We start from the raw sequence: 13422 nt of genomic DNA, 5'->3' as shown, positions 1-13422 counted from the left end.
TTCCAGCCATTGCAGCATCTCTGTGGTCACATGATCATCATTTGTGATCTTCCCAGCTGGCTTCCCACAACCAAAGTCAGTGGGAAGCCAGAAGGAAAGGTTGCAAGTCTTTTGGGTAAGTTTCCCTCTGCCCCCTGGCCTTCCTTCGCTTCCACACATGCACACACATACCCCATGCCCTCTTGCCCTGGCCTCTTTTGCACTCTGTTTTCCCCACCTTCCTTGAGGTCCCACACGTGAACATGTGCACCTTGCACCCTCATTTCCTAGCCTCCCTGAGCTTGTGGCCACACTGCACAACCCTAAGACATCTGCATCTTCGGTTATAACAATAACTGGCACTGGATTGCCTTTGGTCACGTGCAGTGGTGGGTTGCTGCTGGTTCAGACCGGTTTGGGCGAACCGGTAGTTGCGACCTGCGGGTGGGGGTGGGCCTGCCCCGCCCATCCGCCCGGGTGCAATCCCATCCTATATCGCTGTGTTTTTGACGCTGCACGCATGTGCAGATGGCGCATGTGAGCGAATTGCCGTGTTTTGTGACGTCATGTGGATGGCTTGCACGTGCTCACATTTCCAGTTGCTGGGCGAACTGGTTGTTCCAGTATGTGATGTCCACCTCTGTTCACGTGACATTGCACTTTACAACTGCATCACTTAGTGATGGCAATCCCAGTCCCAATTGCTTCAATAACTGGAGGACCATTGTTATCTATCTTCAAGAGCATCCAGCTGCTCAAAGATGATATAAGTTCCAAAATCAGGCCTTGTTTTTCAACCTAAACTTTCATAAGATGCCAGATGGTCTATTTATGATAGCTTTCTTTACCTGTGACCAGGAGAATGGAGATGTTTAGAATTTGTCCCATGTGATTTCATGAAGTTCTATGAGAAGGACTTTCCTGACTAGTGTTCAGATTTAAAGGTCTGCAGAAGGTAGTTATCAGGCTTCTTCAATGTAACCTTTCTTCATTTGGGGAATGGCAATGGAAGGTGTCCACTCTTACGGGCTGGTTATATTTCCATCTGGTATCGCTGAACCTTTGGATCTTAAAAAAAGTTTGGTTTTAGATCAGAAAGTCTTATTTGGAGTTGTTGTGAATGCAATATCCATTTGTGTGATATTGTTGCACACTTATCAAAGAATACACCAAACATTTATTTATCAGCATTACTTTTGATCTGGTGAATAAAGATATAAACTGGCTTGCAAATAAATTAGGATTGATCAGTAAAAGTAGGGAAGATTCTTGAGACCAGATTCTATTCTGAAGAATCATGAATACCGTGTTTCCCCAAAAATAAGACCCTGTCTTATATTTTTTGAAACCCGAAATAAGCTCTTGGCCTTATTTTTGGGGAGGCCTTATTATTTTGGGGCGCGTGGAGCAAGACTCCTCTTGCCGTCTTACCTGATTTCCAGCTCTGTTTCCCTAACCCTAACCAGAGGAAATGGCGGAGACCAGCTGCTCATATGTTCAAATATTTTCAGGGAGGGCTTATTTTTGGAGAGGGCATATTTTAGCACATGCACTCAAAAACCCGATTGGGCTTATTATCAGGGGATGTCTTATTTTTGGGAAAACATGGTAACTTCCACCTCAATAAACTAGAATAAATATTTTTCATCGTTCATACTAAATGTTCCAATTTGAATCTTGCATCTCACTTAATTCAATAAAGGTGCAGCTATATGTTTCTCGGAATGTGAACTATATAGAATTCTTCTTGAATACACATATATGAGGACAGTGTAAGGCAAGCTATCCTCACTCAGACTTAGACCCCATTTGTGTGTGTAGACTGTCTAGTGCTTTCCCAATGTCTTGGGCTTCAGTGCCCATCACATCATCAGCCCATATTGTTGGTAGCAAATTATTGTTGTAGGTTCCAGCAAGGATAATGTCTATGAAGTACTTGGAAAGTTCTAGGGATTTTTAGCCTTCTGATTTGGTGAAAAAAATGTATGCATGTCAAGTTGTTTGAATCAAACATGTAAACATGTTACTCATTCATTATATATGAGACTCTTGCTCAGCACTTTTATTTAAAGGGCAAGGGGGTGGGATTCAACCGGTTCGTACCACTTTGGCCGAACTGGCTGTTAAATAGCTGGCTGGCCCCTCCCCTCCCCGCCCCTTCCAGAAGTCCCCACGTGCCCCGTTTTGGCTCCCAGGTAAGTCCAGGGAGTCCTCCCCCCCGGCCTATTTTTGCTCCCAGGGGGGTGGAGGAGGCTGAGTGCTGCCTGTCACACCCCCTGGCCACACCCACCATGACCATGCCCACCCACCCAGCCGGTTATTAGGGTAGAGAACCGGTTGTTAAATTATTTGAATCCCACCACTGGTTAACATGTTGGGTTTGATGAAATGCTAATTGTGGTAGGGTGTTTAAGCTCTTTGAGTTTTCGTTCAGCAGATTATGGAATGTCTTATCAAGAGTTGAGGGCAATCATGGTTTCAACAATTTGTTTGTCTTTCCCCCCTCCTCTCTTTCTCACAGCAGAGCAGCAAAAAAGGCTTAGTAGCCTTGCAGGTATGATGCCCCAAATATTGTTATGCTGTTTCCAGCTGTTGTTGTTTCTACTGCTCTATTCAGTCAAGTGCTTTTTATCTAATAGAGTATCATTAGTGAATCTGTAAAGGAAGAGCTGCAATTCAAGGGTAGAGGAATTGTACTTGGGTTCAGCAACTGTGACATATTTATGCTACTTTTCTCCGGAATTCCACAAGGCAATCTTGGAAAAAGAAGAGACCTGGCCAGAGGTGGGCTGCTGCCGGTTCGAGTGAACCGGTAGTTCTGACCAGCGGCTGGGCCCACCCCACCCAGCACTATCCCGTCTTATGTAATCGGTGTATGTTTGCTGCCACGCTCACATTTTCGCATTCTGGGCGAACCGGTTGTTACACTATGTGACGCCCACTTCTGGACCTGGCTCACCATTTCAAAAGAGCTTGAAATATCCCCCTTATCTCAAAGCCACAGACCGTGAAATGGCAGCGAAGGGTCCTCTTTATTTGATTATACAGATTTTTGCAGCCCAGTTCTGATAGCCCAGCCCCAATTTTACCAGAATGACTAGTCTGATACTTTTCTGCATTAGCATCAGGGGTGCTATTCAGCAGGTTCTGCCAGGTTCTGGAGAACTGGTAGCGGAAATTTTGAGTAGTTCAGAGAACCGGCAAATACCACCTCTGGCTGGCCCCAGAGTGGGGTGGGAATGGAGATTTTGCAATATCCTTCTCCCAGGAGTGGGGAGGGAATAGGGATTTTGCAGTATCCATTCCCCTGGGAATGGAGATTTTGCAGTATCCTTCCCCTGCCACGCCCACCAAGCCACACCACTCCCACCAAGCCACGCTCACAGAACTGGTAGTAAAAAAAATTGAATTCCACCACTGATTAGCATCCAACATTTAAAAATAATCAAGAATTTAATATTAAGGTCATATTCAAAAGCAGGTTCGAATCAATCTTTTATTGGTTTAAAATGTTTGTTAGCTGTTATTGAGGGGAACTAGTCCAGAACAATACATAAAAGTAGGTTAGAACATTCAGCTAATCAGCTCTGGGATGGATTTGCTCATGATACTCTGGGATGAATGCAGATTATATTGCATGGACTGCGTAAATTTAATTTCCGTTTAGAATACTGTTCTTGAGCTCACCGTGCATGTTCTTAAGCATGAGTATGTTGCTTTTTTTCCCAGTGCATGCTACACTGCCTTATCACTGTTTGCTGAAACTTAATACATTTTAATGAGTCAGCTTATGATCATTCTCCCTTCTGGAAATCTTTCCGGAGAATCTGGTAGAGGTGGAGCTTAAAGGCTGCTGCATTGTAATAACAGTTACATTAGAGTAGTTAACTACGATTCTGTTGCTAAGCCTATGTGGTGTTTTTTTTTAATTATCTGAGAATCAATGAATAAGGTCCCAAAGTTTAAAATAATATATTCTGCAAATTATCTAGAATGCACTGTTAAAGGAAATATGGAACACTTTCTTTTCTAAAATTCCTTCTTTATTCAGTCCTATTGAAAATATAAACTCTTTTAAGCCAATAAGATACTTCATTTGTATTTCTCCAAGGTTCTGATGTTAAATATTTTGGGCAATGGTGAAAGCCCAAGTGACTCCTGCTTTTGTTTACAGATCCAGTGCCTGATCCACCAGTTGTTGAGAAAGTAGTTAGTATATCTCTTCGACAAAAGTTAAATCCAAGCAAGGAAGATGCAGTAGAGGAACAGAAAAGAATTGTTCATAATTCTCAGCCTATGGCTGATGATTCTCTGGATTCCATAGGCATTCCACTAAGAGTAAGGAAATACTTTCCTGTTGCATCAATTCATTCCTGATTGTCTATTTTTTTGTTACGGTCAATTTTCAGCACATAAATTGTTTTGTTAAATTTTGTCCTGATGTAAATCCATTTAGCATTTGTATACTTTTATGAACAGTATAGTAGGTACATGAAGTAAAATATTCTGTCTTTTAAAAAAATTCCCTAAAGTTTCAAACTTTGGAATCGGATAATATTGTCCATGATGTGACAATATTCAAGATTTTTCAAGTGGGATTGCTTAGCTTCTCTTAGCTCCATCAGGAAGTGTCAGGATGGGGCCCACAACACCCACCACCTGATGGATCTGATTTGTTTGGGTAAAGACCGTGGTCTTTGAACCAGTCGCTTTCCTTCTTAACACACAGCACTGCAGGAGGCCATCGCAGCCAAAAATGGAGCCCAGGTGGGCCATGCGCGGCTCTCACAAGCTCCATTTTCGCTGGCAGAGTGCTAGCAAAGCAAACTACTAGTAAAAGTGGCATTTAATCACATGAGTGACATCGAGCTGGGCACACTCCATGGCCACGTGCCCCCCCCACCCTGATGTGGCCCTCAATGAAATTGAGTTTGACACCCCTGATGTAGACTAACAAAGAGGCTACCTTCTCCTCCAACAAAATCCTGAAATAATTAAAAATTATTTGATTGATGTACCTATATCTGCTCTGACATTTTCCCCTACCCTTCCACAGACAGATGGAAGGGAAGACAGAGATGAATCTACATCAGAGGTCTTCAAACTTGGCAGCTTTAAGACTTGTGGACTTCAATTTGTAGAATTCTGGGAGTTGAAGTCCACAAGTCTTAAAGCTGCCAAGTTTGAAGACTTCTGATCTACATAAATGATCAATGCCCCAGCAGCCATCTAGACATCTAGCCATCAATTTAATCTAGACTTTTCTTTGCTAGTGCCACCTAGAGGTGGCCTGAAATGCATAGTAAGTGCATAGTAAACAAGCAAAGGACAAGCTGAGGAACATTCCTTGTGCAGCTGCTACTGTGGCAGATTCTTCTCTTAGAAGTATTCCAGCACGATGAAACATGGCAATTGTGTCAGAATTTAGGAACAGTTTCTGGCTGGCAGCTGGTATGCGGAGCCTGGCATCTATTCCATTTATGGGGGAATGCTCTTGATATCATCTTGGATGAATCAAAGAAACAAAAGTCACTTCCTCTAATTAAAAAAAAATGAATTTAAACTTAAGGTGCTGCTTTCCTTTAATTAAAGTTGATACACATTTGCTCTCTAAAATCTTCCACAAATATGAAAAAGGGAACCAGATTTTGGAACCCTGTCCCCCAAGCATGAAAAACAGCATACTGGTGAGCTACGTAAAACATTTCAATCCCTAGTACTTTAGGTAAACTTAGTCTAAATTGTACAAATCCTCATGAAATTTAGTTATCCTTCAACATAAGCCTCCAAAGACTATAACTATTAATTCAAACTACCATAGATGGTTGTGGGTATGGAGGTTGGTGGTCAAAGACTAAGTCTGGAAATTTGTTTTGGGGAGAAGAATGATACCGGTATTTATAGTGTTGCCTTTCTCAGGACATCAAAGTTTCTCAAGGCCATCAACCATCCAATCAGCTATGGAGATAAGTGTGACAGAGCCATGCCATACAATCTAGAAACTGATCACTGTTACTGTCAGACTGGCCCAGCTACTGCCTAGGAAAGACCGACCCTTGACTATAGGTTTTAGAGAAAAGGTACTTTTACTAGAGATGCTGAGGGCAGCATGGATGAGGCAAGCTCTGAGGAAAAACTGCACAAAAATCGTATATTGAAAGCAATCCCCAATGTCCAACACCCCACTCCCTCAGGAGAGCAGTCCAATCAGATCCCGTTCTGATGTTTTCGAAACTTGGTGCCTCAGGCGCCGGGGTAAATTTCTTTCTCAGGACTGGCATCCTTGAAGCTCAGCAGATGGCTCATTTTAGCACCTCTGGTTCCTGTTAGTGTCCATACTCCCCAATTTCCCATTGCATTCTTTCACACCTCCAGCACGCTTCCCTTCGCAGATTCCCCTCCCCCCTGGTTATGGCAGTTGCTTGCGAGCTTCAAAGAAAGTGAAGATGAGCAGCTGACAGTTATTTTGGTGCCTAAAACTGATGCTGTCACAAGAACTAAACAGTGTTTAATGTAGCTCAACATACAGAATTTGTTCAAAAAAAATTCGGATGCTCTTTGAATGATCATCTGTGAATTCAAAGTTTTCCCCACTTGCCTATAGGAATGATCGACCTTGCTTTCATATGCTTGGTGATCATCCAAAGTTAGTGGATCCCTGCCTTGCTAAGTTGCATTCTCTGAAGATTCCAAGATCTGAAAGATTCCACACAGATTATTGCCCAGGTCTAGAAACCCAAAGTATGAATTCACAGATAACCCCTTGAAGATCTACAATTATAAGTAATCAGTTCTTACAACAGCTACACCAATTCACATTATTTTAATGTGAATTAAAATAATGTGAATTATTTTAGACCTAGTTTTTGGTCCTAAATGTATGTGATAGCAAGTCTGCCTGTAGCACCAGTGTGAAGGTCCATGTAATATGTGTTTAATGGCTCTTTTTACATTTGACTTTCTACTATCATAGTATTAATTAGGTGAACTAATCTGACATTGAATGTGCACTTTGACAAATCAACTAAAAAGAATACAATCAGTGTGAGAGACCATGAACACTAAAGATTTTGATTTTAGACAAATCAAATGAAGTAACATTATTATAAGTAGTCAACAAACAACTTGAGAAATAACAAGAAGTGGACGGCATTTAATGAAGGGGTTTCAGTGAAATCAGTACAATGATGTGGAACCTGTTGATGGCTCGAGGTCCTGCTGACTGTCCTGGTTGGTGCTGTAGCAACACCTGCTGGAACTCCATACTTGTATTAGAATTACAGTAGCGGCCAAAATTGTGGAAACCTTTTGAGAAAACTGTATTTTCTAAAACTAGCTAATAACACCGCTTTGTTTTGGAGTAGCACCATAAAATTATATATCACTGGAAAGATAATTTAATCAAGAATGTAATGCAATAACTTCTATGAAGGATTTGTTATTAGAAGAGCAGTTAGAGTATAAAGAAGAAAAGTGAAACACATAGAAAAAAAAAGAGATGTGCCAAAATTATCACCATAGGAAAAAATGAGATATACAAAAATTATCACCATGTCAGTTAGTTGGGTAACCTTTAACATGAATTACGGCTTTATAACGTCTTCCCATGGGGTGAACCAAGTCTTTTAGTTCTGCAGCTGTTATAATGTGAAACCAAGATTGAATGATTGCTTCTATTAACTGGGTTTTATTGCTGGGTCGCTTCTGACTACCAAGTTTCTTTAGTTGGCTGCATAGATTTCCAATTGGGTTAAAGTCTGGGCTATTCCCAGGCCATTCCAGCAGTAGAATGTGATTATCTTGAAACTCCCCCCAAAAAAGTAAAAAAAAAGTGGTGTTATTAGCCATCAAACCTCAAAAATACACTATTCCCAAAAGGTTTCCACAATTTTGGCCACTACTGTACATTGGCAAAACACCACCATTAAAACTGGAAATTTAGGACAGCGTTGCCTCCCTAAAACTCCCTGCATCCCATATATTGCTTGCTTGACTAATCAGCAGAACAGACCAAAACAATTTACCCCACAGTTGGACAAAACGGGTCTTTTGCATCCACAAGTTTGTCAGGGAGCCTATTGATGAGCAGAACCTATTAACATAAAGTAATAGATATAAGATACCATAACTTGAACGGGTGTTTAAATCTTTTCAAATGCTGTGTTATCTTTCTTTTTCAATTAGAATTCAGAACGATCCAAGGACTGGTACAAGATAATGTTCAAACAAATCCACAGATTGACAAAAGGTATATCTAATTTAAAACATTCTATCTCTCTAGTTACCTGTTTCCTTTGGGATGGAATAGCCTGGGTTTTTTTTGGGGGGGGGGGGGAGGCAGCTAAAATGAATCCAGGATGTGGCTTTAAACTTTCTTCCTAAGAAGTCTTCCCCCCCCAATCCCTCCCCCCCCCCCAAAAAAAACCAGCTACTAATCCTGAGACAGAAGTCTCCATAGTTGCCAATGGAAGATTCTCTCCCAGGCTCAGAACTTATAGCAAGGAGAAGCAGGATTCGGACCAGGGTCTTCCTTAACCCCATTTCTTCCCTCAGAAGTACATTGTATCATGTGCATTCACACATACCCTTGGCCAGTTTGCAATTCAACGTATGCTAAAATTATCACATTCCACCAAAAAGAATTATCTTCTCCTTGGAAGCATTCTGAAAGCAAATCCTCTTTCCCTAAATTGAATCAGAATTGATAACGAAACTGCAAGATTTCTGTACCTACTAAATTTAGCACTCAAGGGCTGGTTAATTTGAGGCAAATCATTCTGGAAATGTGTGAAACGCACTCTGTGCTGATACATTTGCCCATGGCTGACCTGGAGGGGTGGCAGCCTAAGACTAAATGATGCATTTTTGAGGGATGGCAACTCTATTCAAGCATGTGAGCATTAGGAGTTTCCTCTAATCCAGGGGTCAGCAACCTGCGGCTCTGGAGCCACATGTGGCTCTTTCACCCCTCTGCTGCGGCTCCCTGTCACTCAAAATATGCATCACAACCACCAATGTGCGACACCCGCTGGCACTCAGTTTGAGCTTTTCAACCTCTGGTAGGCCAACCATGGATAAATCCAAGAAAAGAAAAGTTTAATTCAACTACATATGCTAGTTTTGTGGCCGCTCAAGAAATAGTCAGGTACAGGAAGGGTTTTGTGGCTCCCGGTGTTTTCTTTTCTGTGGGAAACGGGTCCAAATGGCTCTTTGAGTGTTTAAGGTTGCAGACCCCTGCTCTAATCTATTCCACTCCATTTACGGTGTATCTTTCCTCTCTGTTCTTTTTTTCTGAAATGTGCTCTTCCTGCACAGACCCTCCTGAAGAAAACCCTTATTGCCCTACCTACATATTCCCTGAGCTTCCTGCTTTTCAACCCAAAAGCAAAGGTACCACAACAAGAATATATCTTGTTTTTCGTTTGGCTAACCATGGTTTAATCTGTCATACTACAATATGACTCATTAAAAAATTGAATGCTATTCCGAATGTCTCCTTGTTTTGTATTGATGGAGACCTTCCGCTCCCTCTTGGGAGCAGCGGATGATAATATTAGTAGCAAAGTGGGTTACAAAAACAGAATGGGATAGGAAATTGAGAAGTGATGAACTTCCTCCACTTAAGCATGGCTGCTGTCCAACCCCACTGCTTTTCTCTGCTGCAGAACAAAATCCTTATTCTCCTACTTACCAGTTTCCTGTGTCTACTCCTAGCCCTAGATCTGAAGGTAATTCGTTAAGATCAATTGACTTTCGCTTTCGTACAAGCTTTCCGCTTTCTTAATTTTCCAGCCAGAGTTTTCGTAGTCGCCAAAGTCTCATTTGCTGTCTTTTAATTGTAGTTGCTTTTTTTGCTCTTACATGCTCGGTGGTAGAACCTCTTTATTAGCTTTGCTTCGCTTTTTTTCAGTTTTCTAATCGTCCCCTAATTAATACTGTGGAGCTTGGATTTTCTTTGGCTTGTGTTGTCAGTTCAAGATAATTGAATCCAGGCATCTGAAATCACACAGCACATGGAGACCAGTCCACAAAGACATATGTTTTTATTAAATGGAATGAAACACCTTGAATGCGTATTTGTCAAGGACTCCTTTCCAGTGGTGAAATGTAAAATTTGTTACTACCGGTTCTGTGGGCGTGGCTTGGTGGGGGGAGGTAATGTGACTGAGTAGGCGTGGCCAACTTTTTTTTTTAACTTTTAAAACCATTTTTTCTACAATCTCTTTGGCTGAAGAGGTTGTAAAAAATGCTTTTAAAAGTTTCCAGCTGAGTTGCCTGATCGTCAGAGGCTTTTTTTTCTTTTAAAAGCCTCTGACGATCCCAGCTGAGCTGCGCAATCATCAGAGGCTTTTTAAAAAAATTTTTAAAAGCATTTTTCGGCCGAAGAGATTGTAAAAAAAATGTTTTTAAAATAAAAAAAATCCTCTGATGATCGCATGGCTCAGCTGGGCATGTGGGGGGGGGGGGAAACACCAGGGATTTTTGCTACCGGTTCTCCGAACCACCCTCCGCCATCGCTACCAGATCAGGCGATCTGGTCCGAACCGGGAGCATTTCACTCCTGCTCCTTTCCCAAGGCCAGTGCGGCAGTGATGGTTGCAAGATTCAGCATGTTCTGTGTGTCACCCACATCTACAGGACAGTGTTCCCTATTAAAAATCGTATACAGTATTCATATCTCCGGTGATATACTTTCTATGAAATAACATAGAATTGCATCCAATTTTGAAATGGAAACTTGTTACTCATAGCATTCTTCTGGATAGAGATGAAATTATGGCATCTTATACTAGAGGATAATCCTTGGAAGACTTAAGCTTCTTTGAATACTATTGGCCTAGTGCAACTTTATAATATGTAGACTTCAACTCCCCAGCCAGCCATGGGAAATTCTGGAATTGAAGTCCATGTGTCTTAAAGTTGTCGTAAAGTTGCCAAGATTGAGAATCTTGGTGCAAGAACTCATCTTACTTCTGTCAGTAGCATTTGCATAGCCATTCACTTTCAGGATTCCTTTGCTTTGAGCCCTCTTCTGTGGATGAAAAAGATTGAATGAGAGCTTTCCCTGAAGATTCAACTTCATGAATTTCCTTCATTTATCTTCAGAGTGAACAGATGTAGCTGATCTTAGCAGTGGCAGTCCCCACCTGAATTAGGAGCAAGATAAAATTGCCAGATCCAATAAGTCTTGGAAATTGTCCCATCCCTTTCTACATAATGTACCCTTTCAGATCCTTGAAAAATAATATGATGTCCTCGTCTACTGATATTGCCTAAAATTGCATTTGTTTTTTTAGCAGTCATACCAGTGTGTTGACTCATATTTAGCTTGTAAGTGATCAACTGCAATTCCAATGTCCTTTTCACTCATACTGTACCCCATACCATGTTTCTTTTGCCTCTGAATAACTTTGCATTTGTTGCTATTAAATTTATATTCAATGCCATTTTCAACCCACTTCTCACAACAATCTATCAAGATCATTTTGAATTTTGTTTCTGACTTTCTTAGTCTCTTGGTTGCTCCCTCCAGTTTTCCGATAAGTTTTCTCCTGTACCAAAGAGTCATATGGCACTTACATTATACCTCTCTCAACTTGATGAAAAGCCTTTGATGAAAAGCATTCTGGGTGGAGTTTCAGGCCGGTTATGGATTAAATATACAGAAATCTCACCCAATCAAACTTGAATAACTTGCTAATCAGAATGTCATGCACATACTCTGTCAGATGTTTTACAGCATTTCCACATTGTGTGTAAGTCATTTACCTGATCCAGAAATGAAATAAAATTAATCTGACAAAGATATGCTTTATTGTTTTCTAAGAACCTAGGCACCAGTGCTTTATGGCAGATTTGTGTAATAATCTTCTCAGATAAAGTACCGCCTAATAAAAACACTTGTCTAGTTACTTAACCAGTTGTGGCTGTATGACTAATCCTAGAAGTATTGGAGAAGAAGCTCTCCTCTTAACAGGTCCCATGACGCTCAGGCCTTGCTTCACTGAATTCAGAAAGCAGGTACAACCCTTGTCTGCCCCTCATTTTATTTTCATTTCAGATGACATCCATTCTGCGATTGCTTGGCTGAGGTCCTTGCTAGGATCCCTGGTGGAATTGTTTTCAATTCCTAAGTCTGCTGCTATCATTGCTTTAAGAAGCTTCTGCTTCTCATATTCCTCTGCTTGTGTAAAGACAGGAATATTATTATATGGCATGACTGTATCAGATCATGGGGGTCTGGAGACTGACCCAGGTTCTTTGGCTATCAGCAGAGAGATTGGTGGTCTTTACAGCAGCAAATGACTAAAGAATGCACTTGTAACTTCCAGTCCTGTGGGCATGTTTGTAACATTTATTGATCAGGTCTTTGTAAATGTTATTTATTTATCAAATGTCTATATTGTCCGTCTCACCTGCAGTAGTGACCAAAATTGTGGAAACCTTTTGGGAAAACTGTATTTTCTAAAACTAGATAATAACACCACTTTTGTTTTGGAGTAGTACCATAAAATTATATATCAATGGAAAGATAATTTAATCAAGAATGTAATGCAATAACTTTTATGAAGGATTTGCTACTAGAAGAGCAGTGTAAAGAAGAAAAGTAAAATACATAGAAAAAATGAGATGCACAAAAATTATCACCATAGAAAAAACGAGATACACAAAAATTATCACCATGTCAGTTAATACTTAGTTGGGTAACCTTTAGCATGAATGATGGCCTTCCCATGGAGTGAACCAAGTCTTTTAGTTCTGCAGCTGTTCTAATGTGAAACCAAGATTGAATGATTGCTTCTATGAACTGGGTTTTATTGCTGGGTCGCTTCTGACTAACAAGTTTCTTTAGTCGGCTCCATAGATTTTCAATTGGTTAAGGTCTGAGCTATTCCTAGGCCATTCCAGCAGTGGAATAGGATTATCTTGAAACTCCAAAAAAAGTGGTGTTATTAGCCATCAACCCTCAAAAATACACTTTTCCCAAAAGGTTTCCACAATTTTGGCCGCTATTGTAAGTGACTCTGGGTGGTTTGTAAATGGCTCCTTAGCCTGAAAAATTCAGTGTTCAGATGCAGGCTGGAGGTCCATGGATTTATTCTTTTCTGATTTTGCATCAGCCCTGCTGTGCAAAGTACTGGTATATGTTTTCAAATGTGAGGCAGTGTTGTTTTTGCTAATTGTAGACCATATTTGCTAAATTATCTTGTATCATGAGAGTTTGGAAGGTTTCACTGAGGGATTATAAAGGATCTTTCCCTAGAGATGTTTTGATACACAGATCGGGAAGTTTAGCTGGTGAAATGGAAATATTTAGTGCATGTGAATCATTACAAGGCAGGAGGAGAGTAAATGGAAGATTTTAGTTGTAATTCCAAGGCGTAAGATCATGGGATGTATTAATTTGAATAAGCAAAGACCTATGGAGTTAGCAATATATTT

At 40.8% G+C, this 13422-nt stretch overlaps 1 protein-coding gene across 50 annotated transcripts in view; it reads left to right on the top strand.

The window, feature by feature from the left end:
* SORBS1 (sorbin and SH3 domain containing 1) overlaps positions 1–13422 on the top strand; it is a 126608-nt gene that overhangs the window by 68373 nt on the left and 44813 nt on the right. For 16 of the 50 annotated variants that reach the window (XM_087871830.1, XM_087871823.1, XM_087871817.1 and 13 more), the window contains exons 9-13: positions 2501–2533; positions 4154–4317; positions 8164–8227; positions 9295–9369; positions 9645–9707. In XM_087871830.1, coding sequence (XP_087727956.1) covers positions 2501–2533; positions 4154–4317; positions 8164–8227; positions 9295–9369; positions 9645–9707 — 399 coding nt within the window. The remainder of the gene's footprint in view (positions 1–2500; positions 2534–4153; positions 4318–8163; positions 8228–9294; positions 9370–9644; positions 9708–13422) is intronic. The other 34 variants (XM_087871840.1, XM_087871842.1, XM_087871841.1 and 31 more) reach the window with 6 other exon arrangements.

Source organism: Pantherophis guttatus, chromosome 6 (genome assembly GCF_059756535.1).
Source record: "Pantherophis guttatus breed Tessera chromosome 6, ASM5975653v1, whole genome shotgun sequence".
NCBI classification, from domain to species: Eukaryota; Metazoa; Chordata; class Lepidosauria; order Squamata; family Colubridae; genus Pantherophis; species Pantherophis guttatus.
This window is presented reverse-complemented; position numbering and strand designations above follow the sequence as displayed.